This window comes from Sorex araneus, chromosome 2 (genome assembly GCF_027595985.1).
Source record: "Sorex araneus isolate mSorAra2 chromosome 2, mSorAra2.pri, whole genome shotgun sequence".
NCBI classification, from domain to species: domain Eukaryota; kingdom Metazoa; phylum Chordata; class Mammalia; order Eulipotyphla; family Soricidae; genus Sorex; species Sorex araneus.
The window spans coordinates 122836573-122861033 of NC_073303.1; the positions used below are offsets into that span (position 1 = coordinate 122836573).

The 24461-nt window shown below is 35.7% G+C and overlaps 1 protein-coding gene across 50 annotated transcripts in view; it reads right to left on the reverse strand.

The window, feature by feature from the left end:
- RIMS2 (regulating synaptic membrane exocytosis 2) overlaps positions 1-24461 on the reverse strand; it is a 547885-nt gene that overhangs the window by 241661 nt on the left and 281763 nt on the right. For 26 of the 50 annotated variants that reach the window (XM_055125206.1, XM_055125200.1, XM_055125209.1 and 23 more), the window contains 4 exons: positions 20998-21110; positions 11194-11324; positions 7343-7514; positions 4816-4969 (listed from right to left, as the gene is read on the reverse strand). In XM_055125206.1, the coding sequence (XP_054981181.1) occupies positions 4816-4969; positions 7343-7514; positions 11194-11324; positions 20998-21110 (570 nt within the window). Of the gene's footprint in view, positions 1-4815; positions 4970-7342; positions 7515-11193; positions 11325-15221; positions 15270-20997; positions 21111-24461 lie in introns of all 50 variants that reach the window. The other 24 variants (XM_055125211.1, XM_055125201.1, XM_055125204.1 and 21 more) reach the window with 1 other exon arrangement.

A 24461-nucleotide genomic window follows, 5' to 3' on the forward strand; every position in this document is an offset into this window, starting at 1 on the left:
CTTACAGATACCGCAAAATTGCTGCTGTGCCTTTGGCCAGACCCCAACAACTTGGGGCCAAGTTACCAAGAAATGAAATGGCCAAAATTTAGGTATGCGGGAGACACAGCCACAAACCACCTCCAGCTCAGCTATATAAGCTCATTTATTGGCCTTATTTCAGAGACCCAGAAATCTCGAAGGCGATCAAAAGACACAGTTAGGGCCTGTAGCACAGAGGTAGGCGGGAACCTGTGACTGAGAGCTCCAGGCCCGCTTGGATCAAGACTGGGCCTCCTCCCCCCAGGTCCCCAGTTTTCCAGTAGCTTGGCAGTCACACTCACAAACTGCCCCCGGCACCATGTAATCTCATCAATGGCCAAGATCCAGAGTCTATAAACTAAAACTCCTGAAAGTGAGTGCTGCAGATTGTCCTGACCCTGTTCCAGGTTGTCTTCACCAGGGCACCCCAGAGAGGGGCTGGTGAGAGCCCTCCCTGCCGCAAGGAACCCAGCACCAGCAGTCAAAAACCTCTATAACCCAACCACCACCATGCTCACTACATGCTCAGGCCAAGCCTCATGCATGAGTGAAGTCCTATGGAACCCAGGTAATGTGGAACTTTGTGACCTTGGACTCTGGGCTCAACGGGACCAGGAGCTGAAATCCTCTGCCCACTTTTCCCAGTCTCTGGAAACCCAGGGATCATGCCCATAAGCCACCTCCTGCTGGTACCAGATATTCTCGCCTCAGCCACTGTCCAGATTACACAGCTGCTTCTCCCAAAAGGGAGCATAACATGAGGCCCTCATCACCATGCCACTGGACTCCGTGCCAGGCTGTTTCACACGGGGCACCCCAGAGGGGGGTGAGTGAGAGACCTCCCCGCCCCAAGGGACCCAGGTCCCGTAGCCAAAAACCTCCACAACCCAATCACCACCATGTTCAAGGCTAATCCCCAATGCGCTCGGGCCGAGCTTCACATATGAGTAAACATATTCCTGGACCGCACGGCCACTTTTGCGGCCACACAACACATCATAAAACACGTCCTATCCATTCTCCATAATTACCACACCACAATTGATGGGTTTCAGATAGTAGGCAACAAATCATAGAGGGAAATATATGTACATATGCATATATGCATATATTCAGATATATATACCAAAGCTCGCATCACCCAAACTTTAACAACATGTTAGTGATATCCTATAGAATGTCTTAATGGCTCCTGCCAAAATAGAACAATCTTCACATTGTTTCCTATATGAACACTTTTATGTAAGCATGTTCAGTAGTTCTTCATAACACACAATACAAAATATATTATTTCGGTTGTGTTTTGGGACAGGGATTGGGGTTTGGGATGGAAACTTCCCGAATTTGGTAGTGGGAAGGTGTAATGATGGTGGGATTGGTGTTTGAATATTGAATGCAATCAAACATTGTGAACTAACTTATAAAATTTAAAAAATTTTTTAAAAAGTAATGTGGAGTTCATGCCCAATTCAATCAGCTTAATCAATGGCTGAATAAATAGCAGTGCTCTTACATTATAGAAAAAAACAAATTATTAAATTTTATGTAAATGATATACTGCTTTGTATCATTTGAATCTATAAAACAGAAAATCATGGAGCAGAACAGATATATAGGGTTAAGGCACTTGTCTTGCATGCAGCTGACCTCAGTTTGATCTGTAGTATCACATATGATCCCCACACTATCACCAGAAATGATTCCTGAGCATCAATCCATCAGTAAGCACTGAGCACCACTAGCTATAACCCCCATAAGGTTAATTAATAAATTAGAAAACTATAAATAGAAAGAAAACTTCTATTACCAATGTTCATCAATAAATGCACAAGTTACTTCAACAAGTTCATCACCTCAGTGATAGAACCTCAGAAACAATCACCAAGGCATTTTATTACATGAACAAAATGACTAAGTGAGGGTTTATTGAAACTTTTTTAACAAATGTTATTGTAAATATTTTTATTATGATAATGTTTGTGATCTTTGACAATAGAAAATATATTATAAGTAAATGCAACTTCCATTCTCTCCTGGGGGAAATCTTTAAAGTGTATTCTGTCATCAGTACATTTTAAAAATAACTGATATATTTTGTTATTTATATTCTTACTTAAATTTGCCTTTGATAAGCAATACAGTTTTACTGAATGGCTGTATCTTTAGCTTCCTGAATATACCAAAGTATTATTTCCTAACCTTCATTTCTTTCTGCATATGTATATGTCTTTATTTATCATCAGGTCTTCACATACCAAATAAATGTAACAATAGGAATAAAAAATCAATTTTAGCCACATATTAAAATATTTAAACATAATTTCTAAGAGATAAGTGAGTTGAGAGTAATAAGATTGATATGATACAACATGGAGATATTATTTTATCCTTGGGTAAATTAAATATTACTAAAGATTAAGTAAAAGAAGAACTATTTTGGGATAGGGAAATATTAAATGCTGCAAAATCAATTAATGATTGATAACAAATGCTGCAAGACATTTGATATATATGCATGTAAATAGTTAATCAAAATGTCTTCTATTCTCATTGCTGTTCAATATACTATATTTTATTAGCTAGAGAAACATGAAACAACAAAAACAGTTGCTAGTTATGACTTTCAGATATTGAGAATTGTCAAGCTTACTCCTTATCGCAGTAATTGAAATGAAGAAAACTCTATGATATCAAGCATTAGCAGACAATAAACTTAAACTGGAAGAACTAACACAGACTCATTATATGAATAACTTTCATACATTAAACCACCATCCTCTACTGTGACTTGAAATGTGCTGAGAAGTCAGAAAGATACTGCAGGATTAAGGCACCTGCCTTCCTTACAGCTGCCCCCTGGCACCACCTATGGCCCCCCAAGCACTGCTAGGAGTGATCCCCTATCACAATAAGTCTTCAGCACAGCTGGGTGTGACCCAAATACCACCGGCAAAAAAAAAAAGTGCTGAGTACATTACAGTGGCCAGGAAGAGGAAAACCTATAAAATTAGTTCACATAAAATTCATGCTCATGTATTTGGTACAAAAAGGGTATTGTAATGGCAACTGAGAATAAGGGTAACTGAGTGTCATTCTGAAGGGAAGCTGAAAAAAAACTCAGTGATATAAAATTAGTATTTGATCAATAATATTTATAAAATGATATCTTGTGGAAACAAAATCTCAGTGAGTGGAGAACATTTTTACCAGGGAAGCTTCCCTATGGCCAACTGTCACAAGATATCAAGTCTCTGCTCCAGTCCACTTCTCTCAGATGCCTCTCAGCAGGAAGTCCCTGGCCCACAGAGGTAACATGTAGCGGGGTGCTGGCACCGGCCATGACTGATACAGGACATGGAACACACTCTCATCAGACATTTTCACTTCTAACTCATTGGTTTCTTTGGGGGGGCATATCTGACAGTGGTCAGGGCTTACTCCTGGCTCTGTGCTCAGGGATCACTCCTGATAGTGACTGGGGAACCAAATGTGGTACTGGGGATCAAACCTGGGTCAGGGTAGTGCAAGACAAGTGCCCTCCTTTCTCTACTGTTGTTCTGACCAAATTTACAATCCTGAAATATTACTAATGTCAACTCATTTTTACTGTCTGACAAAAATGGTGCTAGTTACATGAAAAAAATAAGAGTCCAAGTACATACTAAGCAACAAGTACTCACCTCGCCTTTCAATAACAGAATCAACAGAAAAAAAAATAGGAACCTGAGTTATAAGAGCAATAAACCAGCAATTCACTTTTCAATATGCAAAATGTTTATTTCCTTAAGACAATTTAGATCGATAGAATTCTATTTTATAGTTTGGCTATGTATGATTATGTATAAAGACAGTAGCAACAATACCAGTTTATAGTCCTAAGATTATGTCATTCTTATAACTAACCTAGGAATTATTATTCCTATTTTCTACATGATAAAAGTAGGGTCAGGGAGACAGCTCAAAGTGTGGATCAAGTGCTTTGCATGCTGGAGCTTCAGACTCAATCTCAAACACTGCATGGTTTTCTGAGCACTGTACTAGGAGTAGCCCTTGGACACCAACAGGTATGGACCAATAAACCCTTTCTCCCTAAAGAAAAAGTTGTACACAACTGACTAAGAAAAGTGAATCTTAGAGAGAAAACCTACCTCATCATGCAATTCTTAAGTAAAAGAATCAATTCAAACTGCCTTGAGGAAAGCTCACGGTGATAGTTTAAGCTACTATGCTATTCTCTCTCTCCTACATATTCACAAAATACTTGGCACACGAAAGGCACACATCTAGGGACAGGACTGAATTTTTCTATCTGAGTGACCACATTTCTATATTTAAGCTTTTTATGAGCAAAAATTAAACTGTGCTTCCTCCGGTGTCATACTATCATGACTGATAACCAGAAGACAGGCAAGGGGTCAAGGTGCATGTTCCACCAGCTGCCAACCCAAGTTCAGTCCCTAGCACTGCAAAGTCCCTGGAGCAGTACTTGCTACACCCTGGAGGCCTCTGAGTGTCGACTGTAATCACAGGCTGAGTAATACCCAGAACCCAAGCAGTCCTACACTGAATCCTGGCATTGAATCACCAGCCCAATTGGTGGAGAATAGCGTGGAGTGGCCTTTTGGCCCCATAAATATTGCTTGAACAGCCAAAATTAGAAGAAAAAAACCTAGCTACGAAAACATGACTAGATGTCCATCAATTCACATACACATAATTTTATGTATATTGTATTCTATGTCATGTATTCTATGTCAGTCAAGAGAATTCAGTAAAGGTCGGATGACAACTTACTTTGCAGCCTCCGTGTGGGGCTCTCTCCATGGAGCTGGCGTCGAGGCATGTATGGAGAAGGGTGGGGCAGTGGCAACGAAGAGACGTCATGGGTCTGGAGCTTATACCAGTGCGGCTCATCGTCTAGTAACGCCGTTTCCAATTCGATTAAGATCTACAGAGAGCAGAGACAAAGGGCCATAACAGATCGGGAATATAGAAATTCTCTTCCACAGTCTCAGAGCTCTTGTAACAGCGATAAGACAGTAATGCTGTGAGATTTCCATCTCACAAAGGCAAAGTCTTGTTGCAGAACTCTACAAGGCTTTAACAGCAAGTAAACAAAAGATCAATATTTATACCTTCCTGCTGATTGAAGAGTTGATTTTAAAAACCTTTAAATGTTACTTGAGAACTTATTACAAATATTAAAAATATCAGATCAAATAAATGAATTTTAATAAGCCATATTAGAATACAGATTTCATAATATGAATAGCAAATTTACAAAGGAAATCCATTAAATAACTGTTTCCTTACTTCTACATGTATGCTTGAGAATATGAGAATTGGTACATAGATGAAAAATCACTAGGTCTGGGAATGGGTAAAAAAGGAGTTAATCTTTAATTCTTCTCCAAATTTTCCTTAGCCATTTCAGAGAGGCACTGTGTTCTGAATGTTTAAGCATGTACTCTCCCCACCTTATTTAGTCTGCAAACGACTATCGTGCCACAGGGCTGAGGAGAACACTGAAGCCCAAGCAGATTCTAGCACATGCTCCAGAACAGTGGCTGGGAGGGGAAGGATTGGGATGCAGATTCATGTCGCAGATGGCAGCTGTGCCAGGCTCTGCCCTGGAGGCCCTCACCACTCTCCCCAGCTGAAGTATTGGTGTATCGCTGTTTCCTTAGTTTGAGACATTTGTGCAGCCTGCTGGCTGCATGCATTGGTGCTTTCAGCCCAGGATATTACTGTGTAATTTCCTCAGGAAAAAGCAACCACATTGAAAAGCAGGTAACAGCATCAAGATTGTCTTGCATCCTACAACCCTCCAATTTATTTCAAGGGGAGACTGGGAGGCATTGACTTAGATAGCATCATGCAATCAAGCCATTCTCTTTAAAGCCTGGCATGTATTTTCATGATCTACATAATAAAATCCAAACTCCTGATAATTAAGAGAAATGATCTGTGTATAAGTTACGCCGTCAAGTCTCATTTCTCACTACTTTCTCTCCAATTTCAACATCGTTAACGCCACTAAACTGACTCAAGGATGTGTTGGAACCTTGGATGTGTTGGCTGCAGAATGCCATTCCCCACTGGCTGTTACAATTCCACATGCTCTGTGGAGTATTTACAGAACCACAATCCTTCCCTGTACTGTAAGTCTGTATTCCAATCATGCGTCTTCTCTACAGCTGCATCTGCATAGCCCCCAGTCTCTTGCAAATACCTTCCAGGAAGGAATATGTCACTTTTCTAGGAAGTATCAGTCCCCACCACTTTCAGGAACATGGTGGGGATTAAGAACTAATTCATGAGTAAATTAGTAAATGACTAGTTGTTCTGTTGGTTCCAATCCAGTATTCATACAAATATGTAAAACACAGCAATTCAGAGTGGTCCTTCCTCCCCCTTACACTGCTGAACCTGAACATTGAATTGCCATGCACGTTATTGAATAATCTGGCCCAACTGGCAGAGTTTAATGGGGTTCTCCTGAGCACTGGTTAGGTGGCCAAAGTATAGCACAGACTTATAAGACAAACAAACCTCTCAGGATTCAACACAGATTTATTTTACACTTTTTCTGTTTCTTTTTTGGGAGGACTTTGGGGCCACCCCCTGCTGTGCTCAGGGGGCTTACTCCTGGTTTTTCTTCTCAGGGATCATTCCTGGCAGTGTTTGGAGGACCATAGGTGGCAGTGCCAGGGGCTGACGCCAGGTCTGCTGGTTATAAGGCAAGTGCCTTACCCATTGTATTGTCTCTCTAGTCCCCACAATACTGATATTTCTAGAATAGAGACAAGTGTAAAAATTGTCAAAGTACTTAGAATCATTAATTATAACCACTGAGTTGCTTCTGCTTTTGTTAAAATTTTATACTTAGGCAATGTGATTTACAATACAGTTAGTGGACCAGGTTTTATGCATATAACATTCTAATACAACACTCTCCACCAGACTTATTCCCCTTCAACATCCCTACTCGCCCCCACCATGGGAAGCTCAGTTCTTTCGACCAGTTCTCAGTTTCTTCTGCCTTTGCCCACTCGTTACTCCCTCACTAAGTTTCTTCCTATCCCAATATGAGAGAGATCATTCTACATTTGTCAAGAACCATTGCTTTTCATGGTAAGGTTTGTCTTAAAGCAATAATTATTCTGCTCTAGAATAAGCAATAGAAATTCATTCTATTGAAGAAATGTAATTTTTTCAGGTATTCAGAACATAAATATTCATAAAGCTCTATGAATAGTCATATTCACAAAAGTATTCAGGATAACATGAAGAGTCTAAGTTTTGAAACAATTCCAGATACCTCTCCTAAGAATTCACTTTCTTCCTCTCGAACTCGTGCTTGATCCCAAAGGGTAATTTCCAACATTCGTTCCCGAAATTCTCTTCGGTGAACTGGAGAATAAATGAATGTTTGGTTCCATTTGGGTTCCAAAGTTTTCTTTACTGTTTTAGTTCTTCTCTTGTTTTTATCACTATGAAAATAAGTAAGAATATATGAACTTAAATAAATTTTAAATTTTTACCCTAAAAATTAACCATAATTCTCCATGCAAGAAATCTAGTGAAGTGTTAACACAGATTTATCATGTATTGCAAATATTATAAATCTAAAACATACTATAAAATGTATAAGGTGTATAAACACATCACTTGGTAATTATGACAATGACATTTTGGTACATTCAAAGTTTTTACATAATCAAATTTTCTCTTCCTAAATAAAGTAAGTAAAACTTGGGGCCAGAGAGATAGTACAGTGGGTAAGTTGTTCTTGACATAAATGTTTTTTATGCAACTAAACCAAGTTTAATCTTTGGCAGCACATAGTTCTCTGAACACTGTGTGTTTCTGAGTTCCTGAAGCCCCTGCGCTCTGCCAGGGTGGCCCCAGTAATCTGGGCACTGGATACCACGATGTACTGCACCTCAGGCCCTCACACTGAACTGCCCACCTACTTGGCCAAGAATCACTGGGCAGGGCCCAGTGGTCCCCTGAGCAGCATGGTCTTCCCCTCCCCCATCCCCCTAAAACAGAATAAAACTAGACTCAACAATCTCAACTCAGCATTTTCAGTGACATATTTTTACCCTTTTGGAACCCCTCAAAATGGCAATATACTTGCTATATACTAACATTTAATAGACATTGCTTTGCTTATAAAAAGAAAGTATATTGTGATATTCTCAACCTCACATGAATGTGGTCTAGCAAATGAGGAGTTACCATTACATTTTATCAGGCCACTTTCTGATCCACAAAAAATACAGACCAGCAACATGACAGTTATGCAGAACTTAAAACACTGTGAAATGGTTTCTATATCAGGCACTATGTGATGGGATGAGTCTGGATGTCAAGCTTAGAAATTTCCAGATATTATTTTAAATTGCCTCATCTCTACCAATAACAAATTTTTACTATTATCCAATTATATGAATAGGGATTTATAAATTACATATCTATTTTGCTATACTGTTATATTAACACATTGTATCCATGGGGAAATATAAAACTATTAATTTTTAAAATAAAAATATTTAAGATTCCAGTATTTCTGCTTGAAGTCCACTGACTGTCTTACATATTATCTGGACATCCCATACATTCATTTTGGAGACCTGGTATATTAAAGAAGATCAATGGCTGAACAGGAATAAAAAAAATTATGTAAGGGCCAAAGAGATAGCACAGGGGATCAGGCATTTTCCTTGCTTTGGGGTGACCCTGGTTCAATCCCTGGCACCACATTTGAGCCCCTGAGCACCACCAGGAGTGACTCCTGAGCCAGGAGTAATCCTTGAGCACTGTGGAGTGTGATCCCAACACCCTCCTCCCAAAATAAAAAATACATACATACAGGGATGAAACCTTAAGCTCTCTAGAAGCTGAGATGAAGGGGGAAGTGATCTTCAGCTCCAGCAGAACAATATTAACTGATTCCAGTTCTTTACAAAACAGTACAGCCCTGAAGAGCTGGGAAGAGGAACAGGGAGAACAGAGCCAGAGGCTGTGTGGACTGGGGAAGTGCAGCATTTATTTATTCTTAGGAGAGTATGTGGTTGAATGTTCAGCCACAATTGACTAAATTCAAGAAGATGACCTATGTTTTGAGGCCATCCATAATTAACATGGCAAAAAGTCACCTTATAGCAATGGATCTAGGGACCAGAGAGATAATACAGCAAGTAGGGTTCTTCCTTGCATGTAGCTGATGCAGATTTGATCCTTGGCACCACAAATGGTCCCCTGAGCCTGCCAGGAGTGATCCCTGAGCTCAGAGTCAGGAGCAAGCCTTGCACATCCTTGGGTGTGGCCCACAACAAAACAAAAAGCAATGGATCTTTATTGGTTTTTAGGCCTTGGTTAAAACAAGCAAAAAAACACTTTTAAAAAGCATGAAGATGTTCTCTTAATTCAAACTGATGGAAACAATGAGCAGCATGCAAAGAAAGAAGTAAATTAGAAAAATAATAGGGGCCAAGTTTACTGCTGAGAGGTAGAGCACATACTTTATGTGTGAACCCCTGGATTTGATCATTGGCACCAAACACACACACACACACACACACACACACACACACATAAATGACAGACTGTAATCGAATAAGTCTACCTCAAACTTAGAAGAACTCACTAGGTTTAGAAAATAAGGGGGTGGTGAAGAGAAGCTTCAATTTCCTATTAGGATTATTCAGAAGGGTGGGTTATATGTAAAAAGGTTTTAAATCTAAAAAAAATAGACAGTTAAGAAATTCAGTCCGTTGAGCATTTTTAGCATCTTAAGAGATAAGTTCTGGGCAGGGAGATGGGCCAAGAGGCTGGAGCACAGTCTCTGCATGCAGGGGCTTCCACAGGGAGTGACTACCACCTTTGTATATTGTGCATTTCCTTTGTCATTTTCTCTGTTGAGATTGTTCTTCGAAGAGTTTTCTGACACCCCGCTTTAATTTGATGACGATGAGCTTGAATTGAATACATAAAGGTCCCAAAGTAGGAGAACATGTTTACAATAAACTCCTTGGCTGACTCTTTCCAACCTGAGGAAAAAGTGCCCAGTCTGGAGAAGGTCCAGCTTGAAGTCAGGGGCAGAAGGGCTGTGCTTCATCTCACCTTTCTTTCCTCTGGAGGCCTAGCAAATGGTCTCTTTCATTTTATGAGCTGAAATGAACAGTGATAGGGCCATCTTGGATAGGCTATCTCTCTGGTCAGCCTCAAAGCAATAATATGGCCACAAAGCAAAGGGATGGTGGAGGGCATTGATTCAGGACCCTGCAGTCTAGTTCGTTTGAGGATACGGTTGTGGGGACACAGTGCACACTCACTGGCTTCTCAGAATGCAGAGAAAGAGTTTAGAAGGAAGACATAGGAATCGCAGTGGAAATATGAGGAGTATCTTCTAGTCCTGTTACTTGCATTTGTCTCTGTAATTTGTGTGAAAAATGCTTTTGAGCTCAAAGTCTATAATTTGCATGATTTTCATGAGTGAAAGCACACACTATTTAGAAAATCATTTAGAAAATGATCCCGGGGAGTATATGCAGTGCTTGGGGTGCAGGTTTTCCGTATGCAGAGCCCATAGTCTCTGCTACTATGGGCCCCCCCTCATACAACCAAGTGACTTCCATGTCCACATGGCTGGGCCCAAGCATTGAACTGAGAAGTCTGGTACATTGAGTATTACCAGGGACCCTGAGCATTACTTGACAGCCGCCCCCCGCCAAAAAAAAGATAAAACAAAGAACCTAGGGGTCAAGGAAATAGTTCAAATAGCCCAAAATAGCACATGCCCTTGACTTGGCCCTGGGTTGAATTCCCAGCATCCCATGCTCCTCCACGACTGTGAGTTGCCCAGGTGAAACCCTAACCACTGCCAGGTGTTCCCCAAGCACCAATGGGAATTGCCCCTACGAAAAAGAACTAATCCACACAACTTAAAATTTTATGGAATACTTTCAATTATAAATATGTGATGTAATTTTAAAAATAATTACAGTTTTACTGCTACTATTTTGATTCCTAAGCATGATTGTCTATGTTAAGGTGATATGAAATACGAAAGTCAATGTAACACATACTTAAAATACCCACCACCATGAACATTTCTCATACATTTTCAAGAACATTGATTTTTTTTTTGCTACATAGTCCTACCTTCTATCTGGAAGAAAGTAAATTTTAACATAAGGATTCCTTGGCCTCCCATCTTCCCTGGAAGGGAGATCCATTGCTCCCAAAATTGTAACTATTAACTGGTGACCAACCTTGTCAAACCATAGTTTTATCTGAAAAGCAAAAATATTAGTTCATCAGCTTACGTATTTATTACTGTAGTGTAATGTTTACATTCCCATCCCTTGCCTCAGTCTCTTACACTGACCTTAGCACAGATTTAAATTCCGCCTTTAAACTGTAGTTAATTAAAATAAAAGAATATACTGTAATGGACAATGCACTTCAGTGGACAGTGGAACTAATCCAGATAATTTGATTTAATTGATAAACTACTTGGGCTTTTGTTTTTCCTAATTTGATTATGACAATGCACATAATAATTAGATTCCCATAACTAGGAACTTTGTATACAATGATTGCTAAGCAAGAATCACTGTGTTTTGCTTTGATTCTTTGAGTTCAGAGTAAATACTCAATATGAATTTAATATGTTTCTATGGCACTCATAGGGAATTTTAAAGTAAAAGCTCCATGTTATTCCACAGCAAAACATTCCAAAGATTCAAGGTGAGAAAGAATGACTAATAGCTTTGCATCATAATTCCTTAGTTTTATTTACATCTACATAAGAAGTTTATCTTTTGTCTTCTTACACAGGCATAAAGACCTTTTCATTGGTGAAGCAAATGCATCATATCTTTAAAATAAAAAGGCCATTTTTATAATTCAAATTTATAATTAAAAAGGTTTTCCTATGCCATAATTTGGAGTTGGAACTTAGCATCCACCTAGTGCTATCAATCAATTCAAGAACCCTGAACCCATAGCCTGAATCCATCACCTGCACCCATTCCTACTTCCTAAATAAGGAGCTGATCTGCCAGATCAAGAGAGCTAATGGCTCTAACAAAGTCTGGGCTAGGACAGCACATCACTATCATGCTCTTGAAGCAGAAGTTGAACTGAAAAAAATTCAAAATTTGGGAGTGTATATATATCTCAGATATAGAAATGGCATATATTATTAATTTTATATGTATAATTCTGGTTTAATATACAGTGATAGTTTAATAAATTTTATTAATAAAATTCTATAAATTTTATTAAAAATTTATATATGCAATTTATCAATAGTTTAAGATATTTTAATATATATTTCACATAAACCATTGCTTCATCTCTTGGAAGCAGACCTGTCAGCCTATGGGATATAAAAATGCATGTCTCATATACAAATATTAATCATACATAAATATGTTTATTATATGGACTACTAATATTTCAGCTTCAATTCATGGTTTTCCTGAGTGCTTCTCTTAGGATCCTAGAAGATGGAAGTCTATTATGATGAGCACTTTGAGTCAGATGAAAGAAGACTGACAGTTCAGGACATATAATATCATATACAAATATATTATATAGATGAAATTATATATCTTATAGATTGCTTGGATTTTATTAAATGGGATTAACCCTCTTATAAAAACAAAAGGTATTTATTTAAATTATTCAAAATTTATAGTTCATATTTCCTGTTATGTTCATTTCTATATTTGATGAAGCCACTAGACATTTGTGGCACATATATTTATAAAACAAAATTGACAGAGTTGCTAAGTGAAAACAGTCAAGAAGAGTGTTCTTAAGCCGTGGTTCACAAACTTCCTGCAACAGTATTAGATTTATCCATTAAAAAGATTTAAACTCCTTTAATTCATCTCTCAACTACAGAATCAAAATGGGGGTCAGGAATTTACATTTTAACAGGCTCCAGGGCATCTTCATGGGTGTTAACATTTGAGAACCACTGCCATAGACTAGGGTATCATAACCAAAAAAAAAAAAAAAAAAGAGCCTTCAGCCTTAAGTGGGAAATAAAAGGCAAGATATTTTTCTAATACTGTTAGAAAATAGATAGATCATGGGAAAAGCACTAAGCTTTTCTCCTGGCAAAAAACAAAAGGCGACACAATATAGGAAAATAAAAAAGGCAGGATGGTCTCATATGAGACAAAACAGGCATTAGAGTATCATTGTTTGCCCCCAAAGTATAACTAACTAGTTTAACTTATGATAGCCTATTTTTTTATAGAAACCCAAAACTCTGGGCTTTACTTTTGCAGAATATTAAAAATTCTTCTCTGAGGACTGTGACCTGAATGTTAGTTACTTCAAAAACAAAACCAAAAAAATTCTGGAAGGCTAAACTCTTTTTTCCAATAAGATTTTCACTTGAGAAACAAGAAAGCAATAATTATTGTTAGATTAAGGACTGGAGTGATAGCACAGCGGGTAGGGCCTTTGCCTTGCACGTGGCCAACCCGGGTTCGATTACTCCATCCCTCTCGGAGAGCCCAGCAAGCTACCTAAAGTATCCCGCCCGCATGGCAGAGCCTGGCAAGCTACCTGTGGCATATTTGGTATGCCAAAAACAGTAACAACTCTCACAATGAAGACATTACTTGTGCCCGCTCGAGCAAATCGATGAACAGGATGACAGTGCTACAGTGCTACAGATTAAGCTCAGAATTAACTGCAGCAAGAACTAATTTTTAAATTTTTATGAGACATATAAAGAATTTGTTGCCATTCCATATTCTGAGACTTTAAAATTATTACACCTAAATTTTTGAGATAGAAATGTCAAATACTTGACAGGGAATATAGCTTTTTATGCCATGGAAAACCAAACATAGCACTCTTTAGTACACTTCTATAGAGAATACGCATATGACTTTGGTATTTTTGTAGCAATACCTCATAGCTTGTGAACTTATATTTATAAAATTAAAATGTTTCTAGATATAAAATAGTTGTGTTCTAACATTACTGATTTTTAAAATCAAAAACTGTACTTTTTAATAAACTATGTGAAACTGGGCATTTGATTAATAATGTTCATTTTTATTTTATATTATATGGCTTGCACTAAAGTTTTTAATAGATATCTAGCTCACATTATCAAAACAAGTATTACTTTATTAACTAGATTTTATTTGCCCTAAATTTCTTATCTGTGCTTTTAAAAATATCTTTTCATTTTTCAAAATAAACAAATGTATTTCCATAATTATAGATACTACATATTTTATAGTTTATCTTCACTTAATAAAAAGTCTTGACATCATATTCATTCTTTCAACATAGCTATCAACCAAGTTTTATTGTATAGTCAATTCTTAATTTTCTAAATAGAACATATGTTGTACTAGTAGTAGACATTTTGTATTATATCATTTTAACTATAGCTTTAGTTTTATTTTAAAATTAATAATATTTAAAACCAGTAACAACAAAAATCATGCAGCAAAGCAAGGAAAGCATATTACTACTTTTTTTATATAAGGAGCTATATTGACATTACTTTACCATGTGAAATTTCCTAATGAAAAGAGGCAAACAACTTGTACCCAATTATTGTAATAAAATTAAATGAAATTAAAAAATGTAAAAGAAAACACAACACATTTTTTAAATTGTGATTTTGTTACTTCAAAGTAATGTACTTTCCAAAGTTGAATCTTATATGATCTATGCATCAAGTTTGTATTTTAGATAAAGTACAAATTCATTTGCCAATCTCCTCAAGGAGTTATTGCTTGGAAAATGCAAGAGTATATGGATGTTAAGTGACATAATGAATGATTTAAAGAGACAGCAACCTTAGTGCAATAAAGGAAAATACTAATAGTATAAAATTAGCTATTTCTATTTCTGTCAAAGTCACATATACAAATGGAATCTACATTGAAAACCACTCTGAAACCTATGAGTTTTAGTATTCTGCTCATCATATGAAATCACTAACAAAGATTGTCTCTTTAAATTTTTTTTAAATTTTAATTTCCATGCAGAATTTTTACAAGCTGGCTCATAAAATGATTTGTAAGTCGATAATATGGTTTGGAGCAACATACAAAAAAGTTTTCCTACTACGCATTTTCCAAAAACATACAGGTAAGGGTTAAACACAACTTTAGTTTCTATCAGGCAGACAAGGCCTTTACCTGAACCCTAGGAACAAAAGGCGTTGTTCTTCTACTAAGGCTTTGGCTCTGGTAAGCAAAATTAAAGAAAAAAGCAATAAAACAAAACCAAAAAGGACAACACGCTGGAACTAAAAGACCAAAAGTAAAACAAACACATAAAACTATCCCTTAAATATAATTTTATTCAGTGATAATATATATGTAAGGAAAGCACATCAATAATAATAATAACTTTTCTAAAATATTAAAATGTATAAAAACTATAGAAAATGTTAGAATTTTTAAACCAGATTTTTAAAATATAACAACAACAACAAACAACAGGAACTAAGATAAAATTTAAATGAACATATATTCAGGCTGTGTATTCTGAAATAATGAGTGTAATCATAATCCCATAACTCAAGAAATTTCTGGTTCCACCCTGAAGCAGATTACATAAGAAAACATTGTAATTCAAAAAGAAGTTAGATTTATGTTTACGGAATTATTAGCAAAAGATCATCTATAGATGTAATTATGTGACTTCTCTAGTAGTCTAACCAAAAATCAATTAAAACAAAAAGCAAAAACATTGACCAAATGGGCTTTAGAATTGCTTAATGAAAGAACACATTAAAATGAAACAATGAGCTGGAATTAACTGGATTAAATAAGTTTATTAAAAATAAAATCTGGTTTTAGTATTTAAACATCATTCTCAGACATCTATTATGTACAATTAGAGATAGCATGGTTACTTGGCAACCACACTATTTAAAGGTAAGCAAGTCTCCTTTCACTTTACCTATATAGTACTTTAACTTTTCCATGCCTTTACTCCAAATATTTTGCCTCCAACAATAATAGGAGGTTATTGCTGTTATCTCCAATTTGTGGGTGAGAAAACAAAGGCAAAAAAAAAAACCTGGATATACTCAAACAAAAGTGGAAAATGCTTTGAAATTGCATAAAGGTAGAAAATAGAGCTCAGTTCTAAGTAAATCAATCTACTTCAATTTCTTAGACTTAAATATAGAAGTTATTTTTATATTTAAATTTTTATTTCTATTTTTTATTATTATTTTATTATTCAGATATACAAAAATTATATAGGCTTAAATATATGAATTTCTTAGACTGAAAAAACATGTATGTATATACACATATATACATACATATATACATTGTCTTGAAAATATTTCCAAAATAGTCAGTTGTGGGGGTTTTATGGTTTTTTTTTTTGCCTTTCTTAAAACATGCAATAGTTAATAGTTAACTAGGCTCAAAATCAGCTTCCTATCTTTGGACTTCAGAATTCAAGACATTTTAGAGATTTCAAGATACTTAATTCTTTTTATTTCACCAACATTACCTCCCAATTCCTTCCATTTCTCATGGATGACTTTCCAGTCTAATTCAAAGACTTATAAGTAGTTAACTGATTCAGACTTTTTCACTGCTATTTGGGAATAGATAATGGGTATTAAGTTGCCTGTTTACCAACTTAATCATCATCAGACTGCTGAAGACAAATCTAAAACCAAGGAAAGCAGATCTTAAAAGCAGACTATCATTATATCATTAATCACATGAGTCATCTTTTGCTCTCTCCAAAAACCAAGGCAATCTCAAATGTGGAGACACTTCCAAGGAAAGACAAATTTTCAGACATGAAGTGTGTTACTCAGACTTATCTGCCTGCATAGCCTGAGGTGGACAACTCTCCCCAACTAGAGAAGAGTGAACGAAATTACCAGGCATGCTGGAGAAGACTAAAAGATTCTCTGTTCGAAAACAGATCTTATTTCCTTTGCCTTCTCAACTATTCCAGCAAAATACCAAGGTAATGGAAGATTTTTTATCAAAATAAAATAAAATAAAACAAAATAATTTTATTAATAAAATATCTACTAATAAAATAAATAGTACTTTGGTAACAAATTCATCTTTTGGAATAAACATTTTTTCCTAGCTTCTAAAATACAACTCACAGATTTCTGAAGTCAGTTGTCTAAAATCTCTGGCAATAAAATCCCTGGCAAATAAAACCCAACTAATCTTCACATACTTACATTTGGGAATAAAAATACTTTGTTTTAATTTTTTTAATTTGAGAGAAATTCAAATTGAATACAGTTATCCATTTTTAACAGAACAGTTCTGTGGCATTAGTAAGTTCATGATGCTATGCCGCCGCCACCAACTTCTAGTTTGAAAACTCTTCCATCACCCCTAGAAAAATCTCCTCTATCTTAAGCAATCACTCCCAGCCTCCCATTTTTCAACCCCTGGCAACTATGAGGCTGTTTTCTGTCTCTGTGGAGTCTGACTATTTCATATTGGAATGGTAAAGCATTATGAATCCTATGCAATTTGTAATTAACAGGAGTTCATTTATTTCAGCATAAGTTGATATCTGTAATAGTTCAGCTTCATACAAATGAAAAATCAAATTATATGCAAAAAATATTTATTTCATGTGTAATGTAACTTTCTACTATAAATTGTGCTATCTTGAGAATATACCTTTTACACAATGCTTCTTGAATAACGAGTTTAGACATTGAGGTGCAAACCAAAAAAAAATAAAATCTTAAAATAGGCTACTGAGTTTCCTGGGAGTGATAAAGGATATATACCTACTCTTATACCTTCAACAATCTAACAATTTTAGACTATCAGATGAAATGCATAAGCACAATATTTACAAACTCATAGCAAAAAATTTAATCAGGAAAATATATTAATACAAAGTAAGTTGGGAAAATGTTAACATCATAAATCAACCATAAATCCTGGCTAAAATCATGAGTGCCCATACGAATCAGTGTATTCCTGTAGAAAGGATTCTGAACCATTTCTCACTTTTAAGAGTTGAAGGCTCTGTTTTAATACATTCTCAGAAAGCCTAGCCAAAGACTGCAAGCTCATTTTAAAATACCAGCAGAACTACAATTGCTGGAGGAGAGGAAGTGCTGTGTTATGGAAGAGCCCAATGAGAAGGAATGAAAATAAGGACAAGCTCCTGTCCCCTCACCATGCACACTAATGGTACTTTCCTGGCAATGCCATCAACAGGCAAAGAGAGCAGCTAATTCAAACATGGAAAGAGACAAACTGCATGGTTTGTTTATAAAGTCATCGACAGCCTTGTCCATGAAAACGGAATCAATCCATGTGTATTATTTTTACCCTTGCTATTTGAGAAAGTTGCAGTCCATGAGCTCACAATTCCATCTGGAAGGTCAGTGCACACACTGTGCAAATAACGGGGGTTAGAACTGCCATAGTTTCTCAGAGTCCTGGGCCCTTGCAAAATTGTCACCAAAAGCAAAATTCCAAAGGTGAAAGAGATTGATAAAAAAATTTTAATATTCCTTAAGACTTGCTAGGGTTTTTCCCAATGAGAAATATTTTTAGGCACATTCTTTTTCCCAGCCTCTACATAATTAGGGCAAACTAATACTATCACCTATTTGGCAGAAATTGGGTTAAATGTAAAGGGAAATGTTATAACTAGGAGGGTATCTTGCACATGTTTCCTGCAGACAAAGAATGAAAATGAAATGAAATTTTATTAAAATGTAGGTCGATCATTTTTACTGTTGTATTTCCAGCAACCAGTACTCCTGCTGGCCTAGGGGTCAGAATTTAACAAGTAGTGGATTATGTGAATACAAAATTGTATTAACTTGGTAAAACGCTAAGAAAAATTTTAGCAAAAGATTCTAAGAATCTAAAACTTTGTCTTTTTTTCTTCCCTATGGTAATTTTACTTAGGGAAAATAATCCTGACATAATTATTTTGCCCTAACAAACTTCACAAGATTCATATTCAAGGATTTCCATAGCATCATTATGATATAAATTAGAATCAAGTAAGATATTCTATAATAGTGAATTAAATTGAAATAATGTGAAAAAAATCATGAGAACTTACAAGAGAAAACCTTTGAAAGAAAAGGTGTACAATACATTTCTAAGTAAAAAAACAGCTTTTGAAATAGCAATGTATATGAATGGTTATATTTTAGTTGCAGGATTTATATTTATATTTAATGGCAGGATTATAGGAGATTTTTTATGTGTTTATCTGTACTTTTTATAGTTAGACAATAAAATGTGGATTTAATTTACATACATTTTCTTTAAGGAACATGCCTCTTTCAAGTCATGAGAAATGATAAAAGGGGTAGCATTTTAAATAACAGTTAGATGGATTTTAAGTCAACATCATTTATAAACATAAATAATATGAATTGCACCATTATCAATACTTTTTAAAATTAAGTTTTTAATTCCATTTTTATTAGATTTATATCCAATATTTTAAACAGTCATATCTTTCTACCATATTTATTTTGAACCACGAGGAAAAACAGTTTAAGTTAAAATATGTCTAAATACTTTTACCCTGATCCTCACCCTCCCCTGATCATCTGATTTCTAATCAGGCCTTGAGAATGAGGCACCAATTAAATGAGGCAACAAAGTGGTACTTACTTATGAAGTATAACTTCTGCTCGCTCCCTATAGCACCTTAGCCAATTACACAAACACAATACACACACAGAGATTTATGTATCTACTGTCATACTATCTATCATCCAAGTAGGCAGATAATTCTTTAAAGAAGGACTATTTAAATAGGACTATAATCATAGTAATAAACAACTAACATTTATTACAAAAGAGAACAATAAAGAGAAAAAAATCATTTTAGTAAGACAACAATCTTCTAATCATATCTCATTTCCTTTTTGGCAGAACTTTTGTTATTGTAGCCTTTGTGATTAATAGACTCAGAACAAATATGTCAAGGGACTTTCTAAATATTTTCATCTTAATTTTGCTTACTGTCCCTTTATCTTTCAGTTAATTAAAATTTTTAAGTAAAAATCATTCCCCCATAAAAGTGTACAGGAGAAATTTCAGAGTTGATTTAATTTAAGAACGATTTTTGTCTATTGATAAAATATCAGTCCAAGGATAGTTTAGTTTTAAATTACAATGTTCCTATCCAAATTGAGCATCTAGATTTTGAAAATCTAAATAGTCATAATACTCAAAAAAATTTTAGGTTAATGACTCATCAACATTACTAACATGTTTCTAAAATACTACCATACAAATTTTAATATTTAATGTTTTTAATAAGATAATAACTAAAGAAATTAATAAAAAATGATGGTTTGTATTTGCAAAATTCTTATAATATGGATATAAAATGCACAATTGAATTTATGACTTCTATTACAAGTTTATTCAAATTTGGGGTTCACTGAATATGAACCAGTTGATATACTCAGTAATCTATTATGTTATTTTCCCATTAATTTAGGGCCAACTTAAAAGTATCCTTATATTTCAGATCAATATTTATATTCAATGATAACTATGAAATTTCCCCCAAATATTCTTATAGCTGAAAGACAAGGAAGAATTCATTTATTTATATTTATCTTAAATATACTATCTTTGAACAGCACAGTATTTTTATTTCTCTTAAATGTCTATGAAAATTATAGCCATTTTGAAATTGCATAAATATCATAGCCTTAATGTATAAAATATTATTAAATTAAAAAAGTTTTTAGTAACCTCACAAACACGGACTAAAGTCCAGATAATCTAATTATAATAAAATGTTAAGGCTGAATAATTAAAACTGAATTTCTATCAATATATGGAAAAAATGATGAGTAAAAACACAATTATATTCTAAGAAGAACTTGGTTCATAAAACATAACATAATGTCAAAATATTTGTTGATGTCACAAAAGCCACGACACTAATGTAGTGATTACGTACTGAAAGCTGTCCGGAGAGGAACTGGGGGACATCTCGCAACATGCCAGGGCTCAGGGGCGAGGTAACGGAAATAGAAGGTCGATCCATTTTTTGAGATTCAAATGAACTAGAACCTGAAACAGCAATTAAACATCAAGGACAGTAACAATGACTCTACTTTGGCATCTAACTATCTTTCTAATAAATATCTAGGCTGTTTATAAAACGAAATTAAGTTGACCATTCTTGGCCACTAAGTTCCAAGTACATGTCAGGGTTTAGAGACTCATTATGCACAACCTGGATTTTCTTGTAAGACTGAAGACAAACCATTTTCTGTGCCAAAGATAGAAGAGTCAGACTTCCACGTTAGAATTTTGTTATTTTCCCTTATGTACACAGAACTTATAACTCACAGAAACATATTAAGAAATTTTAAAGCTAGAACTTTAGGGAGGAAACACCAAGACTTAATTCAATAAAGAAACTTAAGTACAATCTAAACTTGTAATGCTAAGATGAGATCTGGAGCAGCCGCGCACGACACGGCCGGCCCCTCTGCTCCTTCAAGACTATAATCCAGGAGTTCTACTAACCCATTTTGGTACCCAGAGACTTATAGAAATGCATCTAGACTGTGAGCTGAGCTAAAACAACAGAAATCCAAAACCACTCGGCCGCTGTGTCGGCTGCGCGAGCTCCTATAATCTTCATTCTCAGCAATAGAAAACAAACTATCAAATGAAGCCTTTTCAGCAGGTTTGATTGTTGGGGGAAAATTCTAAATAATAATAATCAGTTCTCTGTTGAAATACTGAACGTATCCAAAGTATAGAGAGAATAAAGTGAAGATCATTGGCCACTCAGGTGCAGGGGGGTGAGGTGGGAAGGGGATACTAGGGTTCTTGGTGGGGGAACAGGTGCACTGGTGAAGGGATGGGGGTTTGATCATTATATGACTGAGACTTAAACCTGAAAGCTTTGTAACTTTTGTCATGGTGATTCAATAAAATAAAATTAAAATAAAATAAAATAAAATAAACTTGTAATGCTAAAACTTAAGTATTAGAATGTTACTTATGAGATGTTTGTAGGAAGTGAATCTTTCATCAATATCTGAAAGACTATCATAAATTGATTAGGACAAAAGGGAAGTGAGGAACACTGGGGAAAAAGAAAAAACAAAGGAAAAACAGAAAAAGGAGAACCATAAAGTTATTACTATAAAGTAGGAAGGAAAATCAGAAAGTAAATAAAACTAGGGTTAATGGGATACTGAGGGAACTAAACCCCTGACATCCTAGGCTATGTGATTTGGTTCTAGTAAAGTAACTACATTAAATGCTCATGAGAGAGCTAATAAAAAGTGCATTTGAGGAAGATGACTTTACACGTATTTAAAGGTGAACTGGATTAAGAGATAAGGAAAACAGTTAAGAACAAATATTTTCATTTCAATAAATTAATAATAGGAAATGCTCTGGAATGGAAAAAAACATCAGTAGTACAAAATAAGGATTTGATAGATATGCGAGAGAAAAGGGAAGAGGGTCAAACACTAAGATTTTAGACCTTGTACCAGTTATGAGAACAAGAAATTCCCCTATGTGTCTCTCTTGGTTTCTGCTCAGTACAGTACTGACATACACTGGCATATTAGACAATGGAGAAGGCCTACAAGTTGAAGAAAATGGGTGAAGAAGTTAAATTGGTCCACACTTGTCTTCTGGCACCTCAGAGACACCTAAGAAGAGATGCAAAGTGGATACATATGCAGATGGGGAAGACCAAAGGTGAAATAGATGTGCATGTTGGAAATTAAAGTAAAGTATGAAGTATCTGCCTATGCAAAGGCACAGGAAGGTAAAAAGTACCACCAGAGAGTATAATGTGAAATAAAGGAGAAGCTACAAGCCTTAGGTCCACAAGTTATGGTGATCTCTTTCATAGTATATGCAAATGGGGAAAAAACAAAAACCAAAAATGATGGCTTTAGACAGGTTTAACATTGGTTTTCTATGACGTTAAACTTCAAGCTAGCAGAAAGACACAACAGATCAAAACCTTTCAACATTGAGGGATGAATATATAATGATAGATTTTAATCAGGTAAACTTTGGAGCCCTAAGGCAACTAAAACATACAAAGAGAAAATTTTATTGACCAGCTAAGGTCCAAGGGCTAAGAATGGGGCCTCAGTAAAACCTGTCTGAGACTAAAGACTAAAGACATTTAAAGACTAAAGGATAGAATGGACTTTGAGAAACAATTCCTGTCTCCTCAGGAATATGTTTGGAGTCAGAGTCAAGAGACTTTGGCATGGTTCTAATAAAATAAAGAGCACTACTGTGGTGACACAGTAGCTGAGTGATGTTAGCACATAAAAAATGTTACCCTCTTTAGAGGACTGTTGTAGGAACTAAGTGGAATAATGTAGGTAAAACAACTGCAGTTTCAAGGATTCATTAAAATAGGAACAATGATGATAAAGTCATTATATTTAATACTAATTATTTTTAATGTTCTAGGTTTAAGTGCCTATAGCATTATTTTGGATAAAACTCTTTACCACCCTGCAAGAGATATTAAATGAAATAGTCATATGATCATATTTGAAAGTATAATGTCATCCCATTCCAAAAGGCTTTCTCTATTCAATTAAAAAATTAAGATTATACCTATAATTATATGATAATTTTTTAATCTGTAGTGTCAACCATTGAACGCCAAGGATATGAGAGCACAGCACCACCCTCATTGCAGGCACCAAGGCTAAATCACCATTGCCTCACCAAAGAAACACCAGCTCAGTCCTCCTTACTGTTCTCTCTGCTTTCAAACTTCATTCCATATTACCAACTGGTAACATTGCAGCAGGTTTTTAAATCTATACTTCTCTGCAAAACATCTACAGAATGCTCTCAAGCTCTCAGAGTCAAAACCTGGGAAGGGACTTAGAAGTTCGGGCAACCCACTGCCCTTCTATATAATATCTGCTTACTCCATCTCTCCTGAGCTCCCTCTGGAGCAGCCAGTCAGGTTCCCACTCTCTCCTAAAGCCAGTATGCCTGGTCAACAATAGCACACTGACAGCTTTGTTCTAGACACTGGAAAATCTGCTCCTATCCTTCCTTTCTCAAAACACCAATGGTCACACATCGATTTCCATCTCTCCTCCTTTCTTTCTTCTTACCCTCTCTCCCTTACTTGGTTCTCGGTCAGTCAAGAAATATGTAATTGAGAGAAAAAAAAAACATTTTACATGTGAAGCAGGATTGGAACACAAATAAGAAGGTGCACTTGTGCATCTAGCAACATTCAAACTTATACTACATCTACGATTCTGCTATTAAATCAGAACTCTGATTCAATTTTCAAAAAAATACGTGTTAAAAAATGAGGCTAGAAAGATAGTACAGCAGGTAGGGCACTTCCCTTGCATGTGCTGACCCGGGCTCAATCCCTGCATCCCATATGGTTCCCTG